Here is a 24,068-nt window from a genome sequence, read left to right on the forward strand (position 1 = left end):
TATATATATACATACTGCTGAAAACAATTAAAAGATATTGTAAGTCTTGTATAAAGTAACAGTATAAGCAAAAAAATGTTTTTGCATAAAATGGAAGAAGATAGTCACAAATGCAAATTTTTCTAACTTTCAAACTTAGCAGTATGCAAGTTTTGAGTTTGCTGGAAGAATATGCAAGTTATCTTTTAAAATGAATGAGCAGGGTGAAATGAAATGATTCATTCTTAAGGTCACATTCATCCCCACCTTCAGTTGAAAGTCAATTTTATTAATTATACTCTCAGAAATATACGATTTCGAAATTTAGAGATCTCCAAGTAAACTGATGCAACATGATCAGCAAGTGGATAAAATACGAATGTATGAACTGTTATTCTATATCTAACATTTATTTCAAGAATTTAAAGCTGTTGATTTATTTATAACTGGGATATTTTAAATTAATTATAAAAGAAACAATGCATTTGCCTTCATTTTATGCTTCAATTTTGTGCAAAACGAGACTTTTTATATACAATTTTAAAAGGTTTTCAGCTGTTCATCATTTCATAGGTAAAAACTTTAGAAATTCAAAACTAGTAAAAGGAAACGGAATACGTTTGAGATTGTTTTGTGCAATTTTACGTAAAACAAGATTTATTTTATTTAATTATTATCAATATTTTTTTAATTACTGAAAGGATTTTTAGCTGTTTAATAATATTTAGATATTTCATATCAAATTATGATAAAGCGAGGTGATGCAATTGTTCTATATGGTACAATTTTATGCCTAGTATGATACTTTTCATCAATTGATTATATATTGATAACTTATTTGAATTATTATTAAGGTTTTTAATCACTTGGTTTACATAAAATTTGAGTATTTTAAATTAGTATTAATTAGTATTTGTGACTGCATGGCGTTTTAATGCACACAGTACAATTATGTGCAAAATTGAAAAGTTACGACAAAAATTATCAAAATTTATAATTTCTGATTTTAAGTATAATTGCATATATTAATTTATTGCATATTTAATAATTATTTTAATGATTTTTAAATGTTTACTAATTTATTTGTATATAACTTGTTATTTGTAACAGATGCGTAGTTAACTCCTGGACCGATTGAGCAGTAAAATCTTGTGCTGCGTATTTGATGGGACGGTCTTTCTGATGAAAAACTTTTCCTTTTTAGTCAAATGGCACAAATCTCAAGGCTGAGTATCTTTTCAAAATTAGGATAATAAAAGTCCTTTTACTTTAGTAAAACTAAAGTTACATTTCAACGTACCTAAGTTTTTCGATATTGCATTGAATAGAAAATCAACAGCAATGTTCACTCCCATTTATCCTCTGGGAGCAATATTAAATATTCGCTGTCCTGTGTTGAATAGGACATTTGTGAGTGATTTTTCTAATTTCCAGAAATATAAAATTTCCTTATCTTTAACTCCACTACTCAATTATACATTTTAACTTAAATCGGGAATATATAAAGAATGTTATGTTAAGATGATATAGGTTATATTTACAATTCTAAGAATCAAGATTTATTAAAAATCTTTCCTATGCTATATCACTAATAAATTTGCTTTTGTTCATAACTTTAAATTATGGTTAGGTTATATTTTTCATTTAAAATTGATTTTGATAATTGTTTTTGAGTACCTTACCTCCATTTTGTTGACTTTTCTCATATTAGAAAACCAATGAAAATGGTGAGGTTCAATTTGCTATTTAAAATAAATAATTCTGTAAACCTCAGATATTACAGTTAATAACAATATTCTCAAAAGCAAAATGAGAAAACCAGAAACTATCCTGGAAACCAAAAACTATCCTATTCCATAAAACCAGACACTATTCTGAAACTTGGTTGCAATAACACAACACATCATACAAGGGTCTGTCTAGGTTTTTCTGAGAGGTTCCTATTTTGTGAAAATTTAGACATAATTCGTGAAAATTAAAAATTATATTAAAACATCAACACAAAAATATGGTAAAAATATAGATTTATCGTTTTTTACGAAACACAAAAATAACATTTCAAGAAAAATTATTTTGTGAAACTACCGCATTTCTTAAAGTTAACTTTGTGAAGGTACCGCTAAACAGTAGTATATTTGGCTTGGACAGACCCTGTCATGCAAATATAAAATTTAATTATAATATAAAATGTATAAATATTGATAGCATACTTTCTACAGGAATGTCAAAAAAATAGTTAATGACAGTTTTCATATTTTTCCCAGAGCGAAAATGCACTGGTTGAGAAGCATAATTCAATGATCGAAAGGCATTTTCATTGAAGCCCAGATAAATTAATACTATTCCTTTCTCTTGAGATAACTTTTCATTGCTCCAAGTAAGATCAAACACATTTGATGTCAAACAATTCATAACTTGTGTAGGGACATTGAATTCACCCCAAGCATGTTTAAACTGTAAGGAAGAAAAAATATTTTTAGAAATATGAAATTAGCATACAAGTTTCGATCTGAAATAAATTTTTTATTCACTTTCTTTAAAGATTACAGTTTTTCTTTTAAAAATGCAAAAAACAATTCATATTTTAGTAGCTTTCATTTTGATAAAGATTCTAAAAGAGAGCATGATATATCTCTTACAAGATTCAGTTAATAAAAGATATACATCAGTATTCTAGTGTACAGTGAAAAAAAATGACAAAAAACATACTTTCTCTGAATAAACATACCTTTTTTTCAAGGGATTCGAATTTCTGACCCCTAAGATATCGAGGGTAGCTGCAATCTGGAAAATATGGTTGCACTTTTTGGGTATTTTGCTATATCTCAAGCACTTTTAAAGGGAATTGAAAATTTTTTGCACAGTTATATAAATCGTTTATCCAAATATAATTCAATGTAAAAAATACTTTTAGTAAATATTTATTATTTTTTATTATTATATTTAACGGTCAAAAAAATTTTGCACAGTAAGCATATCTGCCAACTTTGGAGAAATAAAATAACGGACATTTTACTAGTGAAATTTTTTAGGCTACAAGTAAAGTTTTGATACATCATGCATAATCATGTAAATCAAAAGGAGAAATTCAAATTAATATAAGCACCTTACATTTAAAGTAAAAAATATGTATATAAATCAATATATGTATACAAAAATATATATGAAAATAATGATTTTAACTTTTTCAGGACAAGTTAATTAAATTTTTAGTGAGAAACATTTTAATTGGACAAAAATTTTATAGCATTCTTGTATAAGGCCTGTAGGATTATTCCAATCCTTAATTTTGTTGACCTCCGTAAATGTTGTCAATTTTAAATATTTTTCCTCATACATTCAAAAATAATTTTGCTAATGTAAAATTTCGGGCTTAAAACTGTATCTAAACTTAAAAATCAAAAATCATTATCCATTGTTAAATTTCAACTTGAATTTTAAAAAAACATGCATCACTATAAGTTATTTTCATGAGAACATTTCCGGAGGGGTCATATAGAAAGAAGTTTCACAAAGAAAAGAATGTTTTATAAAAAAATAAAATATGTCTGTTAAATAATAAAGGTCTGGAATAAAGGTCTGTTAGAATAAATTTAGAACCATGCCCGAATGTTTAGAATAATGTTTGAATTTCAACTTCATATAGTGTCTCGTCGTTTAATTTTTAAAAAAAAAATCTACTAAAAAAAATGCTTGCTATAATATGGTGTAAGCGACCGCTTAGGCTACCATACCCCACAATCTGACCAAACACGTGCTACCTATTTATATATGCTTAATTAACCCGGGATTTATAGTTTCTTACGGGGATACAAAAACAAAATTAAGAGGCGGGGAGGAGAATCTCAGAATTTGCTTTTTTAAAAGCATTTTGAGAAACTACTGTTTTTCCTAAAGTTGAATTTGTGAAGGTACCGACAAACGGTAGTAAAATTTGCCCTAGATGGACCCCTGCTCTAGCACTAATATCTTTCTGCAAGGTACTTTTAACAGTAACAAAGATATATGTTACTAATTTAAAATAACAAAAGCGCTGTGCTTTCAAAAACTATATATATATTTTTAATTAAACATGTAATAATTTTTTATTCAGGGTGCGTAGCCAAATTTTTCAGCAGAAAATAAGCACCTTAAAAATTATCACAATCAGACAGGGTTGGCAAGCTTTTGACAATTGATGGTTTTATCCGCTTACCAGTGATGAAGGCGATGGTGCTTCACCAACGATGAAATTAACAAGAGAAATAAAATTTTCTATCAATGTTAGAGAAAATAATTTGACAATGTTTAGTTGGTCCCCGTTATCAGCAAAAATTCGAGAGATTTCTTGGTTCAATTCCAGAAGGCGGAAAATGAAGTCTGAAATCCAGAATCTCTTGCAAAATGCAGTCGAGTTGCATATGAGACAAAAATATTTCCCACTGAACCCAGCTCAGCATACTCAAATGCGGACCCGCACAAGTAATTCATGAAACATGTAAAACGAATGGTGCTTTCATACACTACAAACAAACGTTACGCCGAAATAGACTGGGGTTGAATTAATTGTGAAAACGTTGAATAGAACAATGCATTCTTGTACAATTCCTGGCGAAAATAAACATGGCAACGAAAAAATCTCATTTTGGAAAAGAGAAAATTAAGTGCTTTTTAAAAACATCCATTGAAAAAAGCACCTTTAAGGGCTTTTAAAAAACAAAAATCGAAAATAAACATCTTTAAGAACTTTTTAAAAATGCTACGTACACTGTTATTCTAATATTATGGGTGATATTCTCACAATTTGTTGGGGGGATGCACTAATTATTTCCTTCTTTGTACATTACAATATTACAATCATTACAATAAAAAAATAATTAAAAATCATAAAATACGTAGTTGTAATTCTCAAAAAGAAGATCAATGATGAAATCACTTGAATCGGACTCCTAAAAAAAGGGTTACTCAAATGCGTGCTTCGTTTCAAGATTAGTTTGTTGTATATAATAATATTGTATAAAAAATATCAGATTTAAAAACTATGGAGAAATCAATAGAATAGCAGTAAAAGCCAAAAAAATCAATAGAATCATTGCCTTAAAAAGTAAATACTCAAATGCATGATTTGAATTTTCCATTTTGTTTAAAATATATCAGGATATTTAAAAACCATGTGAAAATCAATAATTGCCAAAAATACAACCGAAACATTACATCGATTTACGATACTATCGGCATAAATTTAGTGTGCCAAAAAGTGACCATCTAAATGCATAATTCAAAATATAGTGCAAATTTCTGTAGAAAAGAAAACTAAAGTTTTAACTATTCAAAAGAAAAAGTGCAAGAACTCTGTAACGGTCTGCGACAATGTCACCATGATTCTGTCACGGGGTTGAGGAATGGTCCGAGCTCGAGGAAAAACTACAAAAAAAAAATTTCTCTATCTAGAGAACATAAGTAAAAACCATTTGAATGATAAGTGAATTTTAATAACTTCATGAATAATAACTGTTTCAAGAATGAAACAATTATGGCAAAAAAACCACAAACATTCTTTTTCTCTTCTTCCATGGATGAATAAATTAATAAGTTTAGAAAACTACAGGCCTGAACAGTGGATCCAGTTTATTTCAAGAAAAGAATTTCCTCAAAGTGTGAAATTTTTGTTTGATATTTTTTATTTTAGATATTTTAGATTTGGTTTGATATTAATTATTTTATTTTCATTCTTTTCAACAGGAAAAGGAAATGTGTACATTATCATTATTATGCATTATAAAATTATATTCTACAAAGTTATGCAGAAGTATTAGCTTACTTTTATACAAATGTTATTGTTGTAATACTTCATTTATAAATGTATAATATTGGACAATATACTAAACTTACTCAATTTTAATTGAAATTACATGAATGAGGAAGTTCTGACCAATAGGCTAGCATATTGGTCAGGATGTGTCTTTAGTAGCTTGGGAAATTGATCAGTCCCACGTTACTAAGACCTATTAATATTTAAATATATTGTCCAGAAAGATCTAAAAACCCTCTTTCCAAGGTCAATTGGCTCTTTTTTATATATCCACCAACATATAATGTTATCATTTTGGGGCTCTGGCCCTTACTATAATAAAATTCTATTACTTTTTCATGTTCCTGTACCTTTTTCAATAAGCACCGGCCACACTACTAATTCACAATGTTAATGTTTTCAAAGCGTAACAAATATATACATGCATATATATATACATTGTTAACATTAAGCAGTAAATTTATATAAATTTAAAAGAAAATGGTTGCCCACTAGATCGCAGTAACAATTATGTGCATACAGAGATGATTTTGTAACAGAGAGTTTAAGAGTACGCGCCAAGTAAGCCTGATAGGCAGAACTATGTAACAACTTAATGTCTGTAAATATAGTCCTTGTAAATGAATTATTAATGCATTTTCTAATCTGCTGTTCTTTTAATAACAGTTCCAATTCTGGCAGGAGCTTCTTTTCCATGTCTGGATTCACTATAGATCAAATTAAAGTTTAGAATCTTTTTTTTCTTTCCAAATTTGCTATATTTTTCACACGTAACTTTTCAAAACTAACTTTACTTGAACATAGATTGTTATGTACAGAAATTTTTAATGTGTTTTGTTTACTTGAAGGTCTTGGAGGATTATTATTCAATGGTGTCACATTTACATTTTTACTTGATTCTGTTAGAGCTTGTTTTTTCAACCTGTAGTTACAAGTTTTCCTTCCATTGTTTCCTATCTTTACCCTTAAATTATGACTAGTTATTTGAGAGGCAGGTTCCACTTATCTTTTTCCTTTTTTTTCCAGGTATTTAATTTGCTCTTTCTTTTTTAAAATTATAGAGGAATCTGGATAGGACTTTATCCGTTCTCTGCTTTTTTGATCCGATTCTTTTTTCTTTAAACAAGCTTCTTTTGTCTTTTCATAGTTAAACAATTTGAAAAATGAACTAATATTTTTTAGATTGTTCTTGAAACAGGGATTCCATACTAATGAAAATACCCAAACTAATTAATTCAATATCATAATTATATTAAAATTGCTTTCTTATTTCATACTGTATAGAATTCATGAACAAATTGAAATTCGGCATTTAATTAAAATTCATCAAATAATAAAATTAATAAAGTTCTCAAAGAAAAAAGCTTAAGATATAATGTTGATCGAAATTAACGAGGTTGATTCATTTTTCAATTAAAAAAAGTTTGTAAGAACATGTCAACTTCATTAGGTAATATTATATTTTACCTCAGAACTGACTTAATACAGTAGAGAACCAATTATCCGCGATGCTCGGGACCATCGCTATCCCGGATATCTGAATTTCCCGGTTTTCTGGATCGACCAATAAGTGTCGTTAATCGATGTTTCATCGAACCCGAAGTACAAGGAAAAAGTGTAATGCATAAAGTAAGAGAAAAAAGAAAGGTACTCCTAACTTTAAAAAGAAAAAAAAAAACGTTAGAAATATAACATTTAAAAGAATAAAAAAATTTGCAAGTTTAGACAAGAAAATCAAGTTTAAAAAATACAAAATTCTCATATTTATTTTTTAAAAATAATTACAATTCCTAAATTAAATAATATAAACAAAATCAATGATTAAATAACGCAATATATTTCATACCTAATTAAACGGGGGGGGACGATATAATAAAAGGAAAACTTATTAATCTAAATAAAAACACTTGAAAATTATCGAACCGAAACGATAGTTAAAAAAGGCACTAGCATAAATATTAAAACCCGGAACAAGGCAAGATCAACGGAATTCAAAACAAAAAAAAACTAATGATAAAAAGAATTAATTTATTGAGCGCGAAATTTATCGCGAAAAGAAAAAAAATCAAACGTAGTGGAATCAGAAAAACAAAACTGCAATCTGCTTCATAAAATAATCCTATGTTTAAATTAATAAACAATTCTCCTTCTATTTTATTTTTTTNTCGCGAAAAGAAAAAAAATCAAACGTAGTGGAATCAGAAAAACAAAACTGCAATCTGCTTCATAAAATAATCCTATGTTTAAAATAATAAACAATTCTCATTTTATTTTATTTTTTTGTTGATAAAAACAAGATTTTTAATTACAGCAGATGTGATTCCACACCAAGAAAAACTTGCAATTGATACCGCACTTCCAAAGAATGAGAATTCATTCCTCAACTTCAAGGATGAGTCCAATTCCCGCTTTTTTCATTCTAGTTTAAAATGGCGGGAAAATTGAGCAAAATTTTTCCCGGTTTTCTGGTTTCCCGGTTATCTGGATACCGGATAAATGGTTCTCTACTGTACAATATATTCTGTAATTTTTAATCCTATTTTTATTAAAAATAAGAAAACCAAAAACAACAAAAATAAATAAATTTTAAACAATACACTCATCTTGAATAACTAATACTCTAGAATCATTCCTTCACTTTAGCACCATTCCCTCATTTTATACAGTAGTGAAGGAATGACAAATTTAATAAAATTTAAAAATAGCAGCTATGCTGTGTTGATTTCTGAAATCAGTCACATACAATTACATTGATACAAAAAAGCAACATATAATTATCCACTTTTTCAATAGGATTATATTTTATTTTACTTTAAAAAAAGACATAAGGGAATGACCAATTTAAAAAACTTTGCATGGTTTGATGCATTTAAATTTATTCCACAGCAAAGCTTTTGAAAGTTGAAGCTGAAAATATACTGCAATTTCATTCTATGATACTGGTTGCAAACTACTAGTTATTAAAATATTTTTCATTAAAATATTTTTAATCTGTGAGGATTGTGGGTTGTAAATACATAGTTGTGAGGGAATGATGCAACACACTAGAGACAAAGTTTATAATAGTGCTATGGTAATACTTTTTATCAGAAATCAAATTTAAAACTGATTTTCTAAATTCTATATTTCAATATTCTGAAATGAAAAATACAAATTCGTAAACTTATTTCCTTTTATTTCAGAAAAAAAATTTTTTTTTTTTTAAATCAGCAGTGGGGACAAGTGAGGGAATGACAAATTGGTACATTTTAATTACCTAAAATAAATAAAAAATTAAAATTGATAATTTTATTTTTATTCTTTTGTTAACCTGCATTCTGAAAGACACTTTCCCCTAAAAAAAATTTCATAAGTCCTAAAACCAGGGGATTTTTGAAAAAACCTAACCTGCCCGGGTTTTTTCAATAAAACCCGGGGGAAATTGGGTTTTTTCATTTAGTACTCATAAACTAATTACTGTGAAGTGAAAATATTTTTATTTATTAAATAGTGATGTATAAGCTTAAAAATAGAAATGAATCCAAAAAAGTTTATATAAAATATATATATTAAAATTAAAATAAGTTTAAAGAATGCACTACCACTAATACATGTTTGAATCTTTATTCTTAAATACATAATGTTTCATAATTTTTAACTGAAGCACTATAAAATATAAATGCAACAGTAATATAAAAGGAACAAGTTTATTAATCTTTTTGTTTTCGTTTGTTGTTTATGTGTATATATATATTACTTATTACAAATTTATAATCAGTAAAAACAAAAATTTCATCTGACTTTTACCGTTAATAAAATTAAACTGGAATAAATATTTAATGGTCTTCCATGTTTTCATAATACGATTAATAGAAAGTGAAATTAAAATTACTTATAATTATACAGAGTATCAGTTACTTGTCCCAATTTTCAAATATTAGAAAAAAGACTGCATCTTCAGATAAATTTTAACTTTATAATTTCAAAAAACAAATTAATCTTAAAATTACAAAAAAGCATATATAAAAAGTTTTAGCTTATTTTTTTAAATCCAGAAAATAAAACTTTGAATTTGTTAATTGTTGTTTAATGTTTGAATTTGTTAATTGTTGTTTAATGTATCACTTAATAGAAAATGTTTTTTCATTTGCTTTCAATATTTTTAAACACAATTAAAATAAGCAAAATAAATTGTATTCAAATAAAATCTTGAAAATAATATTTAAAAAATCTTAAAAGTAATATTTTAATTTTTAATTGTGATAAACTTTCTCCAAATAGTTAAAAATTGTCAGCAGATGTTAAGAGTTAACTTAAAGATCCATTTTTTAATTTATTATTATTATCATACAGCAGATTCAAAGTGTCTACATTTCTCTCTTAGATGGTGATCAATTTTACGCTTGTTTTGTAGCTTTATTCCTAATGTATTTTGCAGTTTACTCAACACCAAACTGAAAGTTGAAAAGTGTCTTTCGATAGAGACAGAGAATGCTGGTGCTGAGTGTAAAGGAAAAAAGAATTGGCAGGAATTTTGGGGAAACTTGGATTTTTTTTTGCCATAATTTTCCACTATTTTTTGATGAAAACTGTAGAATAACGGTGGTAAGCATTATTGATTTTGGAAAGTATTCAGGATCCGTAATTTTGAATGTCATAACACCTGGCAGAAATTCTGGATGATGCTTAGAAAGACAGTTTTATGCTAATTCATCTTGTTCATCATTTAAAAATTGTCCCCTTGTTTCGGGATCCAGGATGCATATGCTAATAAATGAGGTGACCGAACAGATTGATGGAATCTTTATACATAATTTTTATGGGGTTCCAATTCATCACACGATAGTAAGTTAATTCAGAACAGCTTCTGAAATTGAAATGTTTTCCGATTGAAGCTTTTTTAAAGCTTCAGAAACAATTGATATCTGCTTTTCCAAATTGATAGTTGTAAAGCCCAACATTATTTAATATATCTGACATATTATTATTAGATTCATTTTGATGTTCAAGAGCAACCTCTTGCTATTTATGATAATTATTGGCAAGAGTTGTTACACGGTCACAAAATGAACTCCACCTAGTATCATTTATTTGGTAAATGGGGCATCAAGGAGTTTTTTTTTTTCATTCGCCCATCCATGTGCTTGATGCACATTTCTAAAATATTTGTTTACTTCCACGATGCGTCCAATGATAGTATTAGGAGATAATTCTTTTTCAACCAAATTTTAAAAAAAAAAGAAACAATTTGTGAAAAAACCCATTAAGTGGGTTTTTTCAAGATGGGCCAACCCAATAAAACCAGGGCGGGTTTTTTCAAAGTGGGCCCACGTGGCAAACCCTGCATAAAACAAACAAAGTACACTGTGGACATGAAAATGACTGCTTTTGTGAGAATGGCCCATATATATATATATATATATATATTTTTTTTTTTTTTTTCTTCCCAGACAGAGGCTAGTTCTGTCATCCAGGTTGCAATATAATGCCGCAGTCTCAGCTCGCTACAACCTCTGCCTCCTGAGCTCAAGCAATTCTCNTGTGTGTGTGTGTGGAGTTTGGAGCTGTTGTTACAGTATTATAATAGCTTCGAACATTACGTCATTCACCATCTTATAATATTAAAAGAAGTTGCATCATCCTCTTGACATTGAAAGGCGCCATCCAGTCCCGAAGGGAAACTCCCGAATTTATAATTTACTCATGACTTTATACTATAGAACAATCTAATTCTTAGTCACATGCATTCCGGAGACCACTGCGCGAAGGCAGCTCTCAATAACATTAACTGTTATATCCTTCCATCCTTTTATTTCTATTAAATTGTTATATTGTTAAAATATCGTCGTCATTTACTCCTATGCTGCACTATCTCCCACAAATAATAGGAACTTACGACCGTGATTTGAACTGCGAGCTGTAACTATTTCTGAACTTTGAAATCTTTAGCCAAACAACTTCGAAATCCCGAGCAGGGGATATTTTTCAGCCAAATAACTTTTGAAATCCCGAGAAGGGGACATTCAGCGAAAATTGGAGGGAAAAAAAAACTAAATTCTGTACTCGAGAAGGAGCTGCAGATTTTGTTCCTGTTTTAAATCCCGAGTAGGGGAATCACCGAACTGTTCACCGAATCACTGAAATTCTACGCTCTTGGAGGATCAGGAGAAGTGCAGCAAAAAATCAGCGACTGGAGAAAAGCAGCAGAGAGACCTCTGAACTCTCCTAAATCAGCAATAACCGGATCTGTCGCGAAGGACAGAATTGATCCAGAAACTTTCCTGAAACTTTCGAATTATCCTGAAAGCTCCTGAAATTATTGGAGTATCCTGTGCAAATCAACAAGACAGTCCACTTTTCCGGGAAGTGCAATCGTGAAATCCTCGGAGTCACCGAAAAGGGATACGAATCTGGTTTGAATCAACGAAACATTGGATTACCATTGGACACTGAGAGTCTCTTCAATCAAGGTAGGAAATTTTCAATTTTAAAAATGTATAAAAATTCAAAGAACGAAGACCTAGTAAAAGTATTAGAGGAAATAGGAGGCAGCGCAGACAGCAGCGATAATATAGTTAAATTAAAAGAAAAAATTGAATGTTCCGAAATATTTAAGAATGATTCTGAATTTGTCAAAAATTTGATAACTAACGCCGTAGAAGAAAGAGTACAAACAGTGGACAGGGAACTTAAACAAAGCAAAATTCAAGTTGAGTAAGAAAAACTAAAATTAGAAATACTCGAGAAAGAAATGCTTTTATTAGAGGCAAAAAACAAAGCATTTGAAATTGACCCTCCCAAAACAATAAATGATACACCTGAAACAAACATTGAGAATCTAATTCATAGCATTAAAACTCTATCTCTTCCAGTTCCATCGAAACCTGAAAACTTTAATCAATTTTTTTCATCGTTGGAAAGAGCTTTTAATACGAAAAACATAAACGAGGGGCTTAAAGCCGAAATCTTAATCAATATGCTAGGTGAAAAAGCAAGCAGCATCTTGTTATACATTGAAGATGATGATTTGAAAAACTACGAAAAATTAAAAGCTTTAATATTGCGCGATTTTCAACAAACTCCCCAAGAATGTTTGAATAACTTTCAAAATGCCTCAAAATTTAAAGAAGAAACATATATTCAATTTGTTAGTCGCTTAAATTCACATCTCAAGTATTATTGCAAATTACGTAAAGTTGAAACATTTAAATCATTATGCAACTTAATTAAAATAATTGAGACATTAAATAAAGAGATGGCGAGTCATATTTTAATCCGTCAGGAAGAAAATTGGTTTAATCCTGTCGAGTTAGCACGAGAATTAGACATTTACACTACGTCAAAAAATATGCCTTACAGAGAAGTTTCCAATACCCATTTATAAGGGCAGAACACTTTTTTTCACAGCGAGAACAGAGATTTCAGAGAAAACCACCCGGATCGTTTTTTTCAAACGATAAATAAACAAAATAGAGAGGAGAAACAAGGCTACATTTGCAGAGAAATCAATCATTTTGCGAGGTACTGCTCAAAGAAATCGAATAAAACATATGATTCCAGAAGCGATAAATCAGAAACAAAAAATGCCTCTCCCAGTGATAACTTAAAAATTCAAAGCTTTAGTGTAAATACATGCAAACCATCTGGAGAAAATAATTTTAAACAGGAGTAATTATTTTTTATTTATTTATTAATTAGCAGTGCAGCTTCATAATGTATAATTTAATGTTAAATTTTTTATGTACCTATTATTAATTGGAGTGAATGCCTTCCTGGAACAAAATTTGTAACTCTAAATATCTTAAATGATCTATATTAAATAAATAGTTTTAACACCTTGCAATTAGTGATCATTCTAATGATCTTGTTCTCTTACTTAAGAGTATATTATTTTTAATTGTTATTCATTTTTATTCTTATCTTAATGTGTGTGGTGATGAACTGAACATCACCACACTTATACAGATCCATATGTCTTTAATTCCCAATGAGTCAGGGTTGAAGGTCAGCGCTGCAATTTGTGAACATTTAACTTGTGATGCAATGATAAATTCAACTATTTACGAGCAATTAATAAAACTAAGTCAGCTTTCTTCAAGTGTAAATACTCAAATCGTAACTACTAAGAGTGAAGATTTTTATGAATGTTCTTGTTTCAATATTAATGATTCTTGCTCTTGTGAATGTTTTTTATTTAATATCAACAATGTGTCTAGTAATGATGAACTTGATTTATCTCATATTAATGACTCTCATGTTAAAAATGAACTGTCAGTATTGATTAATGATTATAAACCAAACAAAATTAAAGACACTAAGTTAACAATGAAAATTATTTTAAAAGATGAAATCCCAGTATGTCAAAGGGCTAGACGTTTATTTTTTCTGAGAAACAAAAAGTGAATGATCAAATATCAGAATGGTTAAAAACAGAGATAATTAGAGAGAATTGTTCTGATTATTGTTCCCCAATAGTTCTATGCAAAAAGAAAGATGATAGCTTAAGATTATGCATAGATTACCGGAAATTAAATTCAAAAACAATTAAAGATAGATACCCCTTACCTGTTATTGAAGATGTGTTAGACCAATTACAGGGTTCTAAAATTTGTAGCAAAATTGATCTCAGGAACGGGTTTTTCCATATAGACGTGGACGAGGATAGTAAAAAGTACACCTCATTTGTAACACCTGATGGGCAGTATGAGTTTAATAAAGTGCCATTTGGGTTGTGTAATAGCCCTAGTACATTCCAGAGGTACATCAATTATGTGTTTCGTGATCTTCTTAGAGAAGGTATTGTTGTCATATTCATGGATATTTTTATACCCGCAGAAAGTGAAATAGACGCACGGAACAGGTGAACGAAAGTATTGCAAACTGCATCCGAATAAGGACTAGAACTTAATTTAAAGAAATGCCAATTTTTGATGTCTAAAATTAACTTTTTGGGTTATATTATTGAGAACGGTACCATTAAACCCTCTTCCGAAAAAACATTAGCTGTTCAAAATTTTCCTGTACCTAAATCTACTAAACAGGTGCAGAGTTTTCTTGGGTTAACCGGATATTTTAGGAAATTTATTTTTAACTATGCTTTAATTGCTAAACCATTAAGTGATTTACTTCGGGATAACAGTGTATTTTATTTTGGCCCAGAACAACAGACAGCAAACAAAAACTGTCAACAAAAACAGAAACAAAAAAACAAAACAAAAACTTTAAAACAAAAACTTTCTGAAAATCCATTACTACACATTTTTAAACAAGGAGCAAAGCTTGAGTTACATACCAATGCAAGTAAATTTGGGTATGGTGCTATTCTTTTCAAGCAATCTGATGATAACAAATTACACCCAATACACTATATGAGTAAAAAAACGACTCCTCAAGAGGAGAATAATTCAAGTTATGAACTTGAAGTGTTGACTATAATTGAGGCTTTGAAAAAATTTCGAAATTATTTGGTGGGAAATAAATTTAAACTAGTAACAGACTGTTCAGCTTTCCAAAAGACTATGAGTAAAAAACAATTAACTCCTAAAATTGCTAGATGGGCATTATTTTCGGAAGATTTTGACTATGAAATTGTACATCGCCCAGGTAAACAAATGAAACATGTTGTTTAAGTTGTTTTGACTAACCTCTAAAATTATTACTAACCAAATAAATGATGAATATATTAACTCTATTAAACAACTTTTGGAAAATAAATCGATTGATGATTTTCAGTTAAAAAATAATGTTTCATACAAACTTGAGAATGATAATTATTTACTAGTGGTTCCACAACAAATGCAAACCGACATTATCAAATCTACACATGCTAATGGTCATTTTGGTATAACTAAAACTCTTGATGTACTTAAACAAAACAATTATTTTTCAGATATGAAGAAATGTGTTGAAAATGTTATAAATAATTGTGTAGAGTGCATATTAGTAAATAGGAAGGCAGGAAAACGAGAAGGGTTTTTGAACCCGATTCCTAAAAATAATATTCCCTTAGATACTTACCATATTGATTTCATTGGTCCCATGCCTTCAACTAATAAAAACTATAAACATATTTTTACCATGGTAGACGCTTTTACCAAATTTGTTTGGCTCTACCCAACCAAATCAACGTCAAGTCTAGAGGCAATAGATAAGTTAAAAGCTCAACAGATAACTTTTGGGAATCCTTCATGAATAATTACTGAGAGAGGTACTGAGTTTACTTCAACAGATTTTGAGACTTATCACCAAGATGAAGGTATCGAATATATGAAAATAACAACAGGTATTCCTCGTGGTAATGGACAAGTGGAAATAATGCATAAGATCCTCATATTGATACTGGCAAAACTATCGATAAAAGATCCTACTAAGTGGTACAAATTTGTTCCAACAGTACAGCGTACCATTAATTCTACAGTTTCTCAGAGCACTCAGATAACACCTTTCCAGCTGTTGACCGGAGTGAAAATGAAAACCAAAGAGGACTTACAAATTCTGGAGAAAGAACATATAGAATCATTTATCCAAAATAGAGAGAACATTCGAGAAGAAGCCAAAAAGAATATTTTGAAGATCCAAGAAGAGAACCGCAGGCAGTACAATAAAAGAAGAAAGAAAACCAACGAATATCGAATAGGAGACTTAGTTGCAATCTAGAGAACTCAGTTTGGATCTGGTCTCAAATTAAGACCCAAGTTCTTCGGTCCATACCAAATCACAAAAGTGAAGAAGAATGATAGATATGATGTGCTAAAAGTCGGGAATCACGATGGACCCAACAATACTTCATCTTCAGCTGACCACATGAAACCGTGGTCAGTAAATTAAAAATTGTTTTTATATTTTTATACTTTGCTTTCTCGTTCTTTTTCTTTTTTTTTTTCAGGTAACTATATCAAGGAGTTGTTCTGATAAAAATGAGGACATTTTGTTGTCCGGATCGCCGAATTATGTGGACTGTCTTAGTGTAACATCTCAGAATATTACATCACTCTCCATTATGTAATACTTTAAGAGATTTCATCATCCTTCTTGACATTGAGAGGCGCCAGCCAGTCCCGAAGAGGAAGTCCCGAAGGGAAACTCCCGAATTTATAATTAACTCTTACTTTATACCATAGAACAATCTAATTCTTAGTCACATGCATTCCAGAGACCACTGCGCGAAGGCAGCTCTCACGAGTCATGTCAATAATGTTAACTGCTATATCCTTCTATCCTTTTTATTTCTATTAAATTGTTATGTTTGTTAGATTATCGTCGTTATTTACTCCTATGCTGCACTAACTCCCACACATATATATATATATTTATATAAACATGCATATAAATAGATTAAATATTATAAAATAGGTTATAAAAAATTTGTTTAATATGTATTCTCTTTCATGGATATAAATAAGAAAAAAATACATATTTTTCTATGATTAGTCTTCACTCGTCAGTACAACACTGGATAGCATTAAATTCATTTTATAAGGCAATAGATCTTTTTTATAAATGCAAGAAATAAAAATATTTTTTACGTATGTAATTTAAAACATTTAACTAAGCAATTACAAGTATTGAAACAAAGAATTTACCTGATTTTCAGAATCATTTTGTGTTTCTTTCCAGCAAAGGAAACACTCTTTAGCAGTACGCTTGAAGTATAAATGTAGAGAATCTGTTTGTATTGGCCCATTTTCTTGATTTGACAAAACAATATCAAAATTGCCAATTCCATAAAGACATGGTGTATTTCTTAGCTTCAATATGCCTTGAAAATTTTGAATGTGACGAGAAAATTGGTCATCTTCCGGCAGACAACATCCAACTCTTCCTAAAAAAAAAAAATAATAAAACAAATAAGAGAATTTTCAATACTAAGAAAGGAAGAAATATGCTACATAAAGCCAGAAAAGCATGCCCAAATCTCTTTAATTTTCAAACTAAAAACATTAACTGAAGTGAAGATTTTTCAAACAATTCAGTTTAAAGTTTCTACATGATCCTATAATTACCTATTTGGTTCAAATTTAGTTTTGCAATGTATAAAATAATTCATAACAGATTTATTGTCCATCTGCACCTAATGCTTGGGTATTTTTTTTTTTTGCAAACCACTTTTGATGGATTTTTATTCAATGTCGAAAATGGAATCAAATATTGTAATTCTATAATAGTCAAACTTCACTTGTATTAAGGTCATCTTTTTAACACACATCATACATTCAATGCATTTAACTGCAAATCTATATGAAATATTTACTCTAAGGCAACTGTTTTGTTATGCGCCTGTACTAGATGCGACTTTACACATTGTCGACTCCCGGGCACTCGCACTGGCGGCGGTTCTATTTAGCAACTGTTTCATCGTCTAATCTGGTAGTCCTCTATCTCCTAATCTGCTGAGAGGCAACCCTATGCCCGCCTCATTTTTTTTAAACTCGCTCAAAAATCGTAAACAAATACCGCCATTATGGATATTTTTAAAAGTTGCGTGTTACCTGAGTTAGGTAAAAATTTTACTCTCGTTTTTGACGAAAAAAGTTCAAATGATGATCAAGTAGTAATTCGTTCTTCAATGGAGGAAGAAGACATAGAAAAATTTGTGGAAGCATATAGCGACATTACCCACACATGTTGGAATGTTTACTACCACAGAACAAATTTATCAAGGTGAGTTTCATTTTGCAAATTGATGTATTAATAAATGTTTAAAATATGCTTTCGCCGTATTGAAATTTTGCTTAAATGAATNTGTTTTTTTAAGGTCAAGTGCCACTGCCCGGTATACCCTACACTGATGTTTTTTAAGGTTAAGTGCCACTGCCCGGCATACATTTGCCCTGTATACCCTACACTGATGTTTTTTTAAGGTCAAGTGCCACTGCCCGGTATACCCTACACTGATGTTTTTTAAGGTTAAGTGCCACTGCCCGGCATACATTTGCCCTGTATACCCTACACTGATGTTTTTTTAAGGTCAAGTGCCACTGCCCGGTATACCCTACACTGATGTTTTTTAAGGTTAAGTGCCACTGCCCGGCATACATTTGCCCTGTATACCCTACACTGATGTTTTTTTAAGGTCAAGTGCCACTGCCCGGTATACCCTACACTGATGTTTTTTAAGGTTAAGTGCCACTGCCCGGCATACATTTGCCCTGTATACCCTACACTGATGTTTTTTTAAGGTCAAGTGCCACTGCCCGGTATACCCTACACTGATGTTTTTTAAGGTTAAGTGCCACTGCCCGGCATACATTTGCCCTGTATACCCTACACTGATGTTTTTTTAAGGTCAAGTGCCACTGCCCGGTATACCCTACACTGATGTTTTTTAAGGTTAAGTGCCACTGCCCGGCATACATTTGCCCTGTATACCCTACACTGATGTTTTTTTAAGGTCAAGTGCCACTGCCCGGTATACCCTACACTGATGTTTTTTAAGGTTAAGTGCCACTGCCCGGCATACATTTGCCCTGTATACCCTACACTGATGTTTTTTTAAGGTCAAGTGCCACTGCCCGGTATACCCTACACTGATGTTTTTTAAGGTTAAGTGCCACTGCCCGGCATACATTTGCCCTGTATACCCTACACTGATGTTTTTTTAAGGTCAAGTGCCACTGCCCGGTATACCCTACACTGATGTTTTTTAAGGTTAAGTGCCACTGCCCGGCATACATTTGCCCTGTATACCCTACACTGATGTTTTTTTAAGGTCAAGTGCCACTGCCCGGTATACCCTACACTGATGTTTTTTAAGGTTAAGTGCCACTGCCCGGCATACATTTGCCCTGTATACCCTACACTGATGTTTTTTTAAGGTCAAGTGCCACTGCCCGGTATACCCTACACTGATGTTTTTTAAGGTTAAGTGCCACTGCCCGGCATACATTTGCCCTGTATACCCTACACTGATGTTTTTTTAAGGTCAAGTGCCACTGCCCGGTATACCCTACACTGATGTTTTTTAAGGTTAAGTGCCACTGCCCGGCATACATTTGCCCTGTATACCCTACACTGATGTTTTTTTAAGGTCAAGTGCCACTGCCCGGTATACCCTACACTGATGTTTTTTAAGGTTAAGTGCCACTGCCCGGCATACATTTGCCCTGTATACCCTACACTGATGTTTTTTTAAGGTCAAGTGCCACTGCCCGGTATGCGACTTTACACATTGTCGACTCCCGGGCACTCGCACTGGCGGCGGTTCTATTTAGCAACTGTTTCATCGCCTAATCTGGTAGTCCTCTATCTCCTGATCTGCTGAGAGGCAACCCTATGCCCGCCTCATTTTTTTTTAACTCGCTCAAAAAGTAAACAAATACCGCCATTATGGATATTTTTAAAAGTTGCGTGTTACCAGAGTTAGGTGAAAATTTTACTCTCGTTTTTGACGAAAAAAGTTCAAATGATGATCAAGTAGTACTTCGTTCTTCAATGGAGGAAGAAGACGTAGAAAAATTTGTGGAAGAATATAGCGACATTACCCACACATGTTGGAATGTTTACTACCACAGAACAAACTTATCAAGGTGAGTTTCATTTTGCAAATTGATGTATTAATAAATGTTCAAAATATGCTTTCGCCGTATTGATATTTCTTAAATGAATATGTTTTTTTTTTTTTTTNTTACTACCACAGAACAAATTTATCAAGGTGAGTTTCATTTTGCAAATTGATGTATTAATAAATGTTTAAAATACTTTCACTTTTCATTAAAAAACACTTTTCATTTAGAATGAACTTAAAAACTTGTATTTAGTTATGTTAATTTAATTCACAAACATTATTTTGAGACATAGTTAGAGAAAAGGATAATCTTTCCCCATATATATTTATCCAGCTTTTCTATACAATTCAGTATAGATAAATATTATAATTGCAAAAAAATATACCTACTATTATGGAGAGACTTAAATTTTATAAGAATTAGAATATAATTTTTTATTACTGTAAGAGAACATCTACATTATATTTATAATCTGTACCAAACTTATATTTGGTAGATTTCTATTGTTGCATGTATAATATAACTAGTAATTATATAGGTATTGATATTGTATCAGATTAGAATTCTAATACATTTAAATCTAACATAATTATTCAAATAAAAAGTTTTGAACCACTATATTTCTGCGTTAAATAACTTTATAATTATTAATACATTCTTTTAGTGATAAGAAAAGTAACCACAATTAAAATTTGCATCACATACTTGTCTAAATTTTGTATTTTATGGGTAACTCTTAACAATTATATATTTGTGATTTCATTTTAATAATGATGTTCATCATTTTTTTAGATGGATGTATAGCAAGTCTTGGAAATGCCAGCATTCCAGCTTTCGGAAGAAACCAAATTCCAAGAAAAACATGGACTGTAAGGCAGCCATTACTGTTTTAACAAAGAAAATTTCTAAAGACACAGTTAAAAAGGACAAATTCTTAAGTGCTGAAGTGCCATTGCCTACTGTATTGACTATTTTGTTGAAACACTCGCATCATACCAATGTTGCAGATTCTCTAAGATTTATGAGAGTTTCAGAAGAGGTAGTTATTTATTATTTCTGTTTTTATAGTTAATTACAGCTACTTTGTATAATGTGTTGATTTATTTTTGTTTTTTCATGTGTACAGAAAGAGTATACTTCTAGACCAGAGATTCTCAACCTTTTTTTGTGATGGCACGCTTTTAACTATTTCAAAATTTGACAGCACACAATGAAAAAAATTAGTTTAAAAGTTGTTTACTTACTTATAATGCACTGTGTTAAATAGTTTGAGATAATAATTTTAAATGTGAAATAAAATAATGTGTACTATAAAAGCACGTTTATTAAGGGATTAATTATTTCTTTTGAATAATTTTTTATTAGTTAGTAACAGTTATTTATTTTTTTGCTAGTTATTAATTGTTAGCTTGTTTTCTATAGTTATTATCTGTTAGTTTTTTTGAATTAATTATATTTTTGGTGATTTCTTGTTAACTAGTGTTTTTGTTAATTATTAGCTTGTTTTTTGTTAGTTTACTTAATAAAGTAACTTTGAAGCTTAAATAATACAACACCACAGGCTTAAAATAGATCACTTCTGGAAAAAAGGATTTAATTCTAGCGTTAGAATCTTTTAACTGATGTGCGATATTGACAGTTTCTTGACTGCTTTGTTGTGAGTAAATAGGTTGAGTGTTTTAATTTTGATAGAAACAAAATAAATGATGTTATACATTTTCACTATATATATATATATAGAATGCAAAATTAAGATAAATACTGCTTAAATTTCTAAATACTTTTGATTTTTAATTGAAGAAAGTTAACTGAGGCAAAAATTTAAAAATGAAAGACATTTTTTTCTTGGATAAGATTTTTCTTTCTTTATTGGAATATTTATCAAAGAAGCTAAAGATTTTAAATACTTATATTGAAGCATTACATTTATTATTTTAATTATAAACTATTAATCTTAACTTGAGACTACAAGCAGTGTTTCATTATATCTCATTTATTTAAATGTTACTTAATGTACTTAAAGAACCATGGTACTTAAAGAAGTCAAGAATGAATGAATTTCTATTAACTAAAATTTTTCAATTTAAATATATATAAAATAAGAATAAATTTAACATTGTTCGATAAGGTGTAAGGAATTCAAATATATACTTAGATGTTCAAATATTAGAAAATTGCTAGGAGGCATTTAGTTACTCTCTAAAAGATTTCATTTTAATCTTCGAAACTTCCTTTATCACTTGTTTTTGAAAAATATAATGTTATCGATTTATAATAATAGCTTTTGATTATATTTTAGGTCAAGCAGAATTTTTTTGAATACTTCAATGATGGATTTACCGCAACCAATGCCAAACGTTTCCACGAGGATTGCCTTCTAAGAACTGAAGTAAAAGTCGAGGATTTAGCAAATTCCGCAATAAACCCTACACAGCGGTGCATCACACATCTTTACAATACCTGGCATGACATTAATTTAGGCTCAGTGTCTCTTCCGTTTGAGAAAATTGATGAAAAATCTAAAGAATATGAAGAGAAAGGTAATTTCATATTAATTTATTCTCATTATTACAAATCCTATTTCCTAATGGAATTGTTTTTGTTGAAATATAACTTTTTGTGGAGATTTTTCTTTTTTTACACATAAGAAACCAAAAAGTAAATTGTTTGATTTAGTTTCATAAAATTGTTCTAGGGGCAACTGTGGTACATGATTTTAATGGAACATGGGCTGTGCTAGTGGTGACAGCGATTATGAAGAGAGTTCATAATTTGAATTGGGCCTCCGAGATAATTTTTGTAGATTCAACTGCCAGTTGTGAAAGGAGTGGTGCTACCTTGACAATACTTTTAACAGCAACAAAAATTGGAGCACTACCAATTGCTACAATAGTACATGAAAACCAAAGCACTGACAGTTAACAGCAGCTTTTAGTTTACTAATGAAGGAATTTTCTACTTGTTTCGGAAATAAAAAGGTAAGCTCAATTACATTTCTAAGTAAAATGTTTTAAAATATGAATTTTATTCAAATTTCTAAAATGATATTATTTCCTAATTATGAAGCATTTGCTATTCCTTAATATCTTTATTAAATCAAAAGTTTTTATTCAAATATGACATTTCTTCTTTTTCCATCTTGGGTTAAAATTCAAAGAAAAAAAAGTTATAATAATAATACATGTAATGCTGTAAAAAGCATTGTACATTCTTAAAATAAAAATTAAGTAAAAGCTAGTGCATGAATAATCATNTCTTCAGAAAAAAAAATTGCTTGAGACTTATAAAATGTGTAATAACTTCGACTGAGGGATTTAAGAAATAAATAATGAAGTACAAAAGCATGTTGCATTACTAAATAGTATCACATACTTGGCAAAGACTCCATAAATCATTTTTTTTTTTTAAATTAGAAAATAAATAGAAAGTTACATCCTATTTACAGAGAAAAAAATTTATATATAAAACCAACTAATTTTTTCGGAATCGTTGTGCGACTTATAAAACAAGTTTATAACTAAAAAGTAAATAAGGTTTTAGGAAATATTTATAAGGCGACTGATAAACAACAATAATTTTAGTATTGAGTATAGTAAAGTGCGGCGAGCTCTCTGCGCTTACAATAATTTTATAAAGAGACGATAACTTATAAACAGCTAAATTTATTCAAATCTCATGTTTACTCATGCGTTACATTTTTCAAATCGCATCAATGTGGGAATCAAGGGCTAGTTATTCAAAGAGCAACACTTTAAATAAACACTGTTTAGCGACAGGCATTTGATGCTGTGTCCGTGAGCAACTGCTGCGCATGC

The 24,068-nt window shown here is 30.1% G+C and overlaps 2 protein-coding genes across 3 annotated transcripts in view; one reads left to right on the forward strand and one right to left on the reverse strand.

The window, feature by feature from the left end:
• LOC107444366 (E3 ubiquitin-protein ligase SHPRH) overlaps window positions 1–24,068 on the reverse strand; it is a 124,933-nt gene that overhangs the window by 93,794 nt on the left and 7,071 nt on the right. Inside the window, exons 2-3 of the mRNA XM_071188261.1 lie at window positions 17,332–17,570; window positions 2,190–2,433 (exon numbers count right to left, since the gene is read on the reverse strand). Of these exons, the coding sequence (XP_071044362.1) occupies window positions 2,190–2,433; window positions 17,332–17,570 (483 nt within the window). The remainder of the gene's footprint in view (window positions 1–2,189; window positions 2,434–17,331; window positions 17,571–24,068) is intronic.
• On the forward strand, window positions 17,878–23,231 carry LOC122268374 (uncharacterized; the record flags this gene model as incomplete). Of its 2 annotated transcripts, none has more annotated exon segments than XM_071188122.1 (4): window positions 17,878–18,409; window positions 21,046–21,292; window positions 22,553–22,793; window positions 22,949–23,231. In XM_071188122.1, coding segments are annotated over 4 exon segments (915 nt in total). In that variant the 5' UTR covers window positions 17,878–18,209.

This window comes from Parasteatoda tepidariorum, chromosome X2 (genome assembly GCF_043381705.1).
Source record: "Parasteatoda tepidariorum isolate YZ-2023 chromosome X2, CAS_Ptep_4.0, whole genome shotgun sequence".
NCBI classification, from domain to species: domain Eukaryota; kingdom Metazoa; phylum Arthropoda; class Arachnida; order Araneae; family Theridiidae; genus Parasteatoda; species Parasteatoda tepidariorum.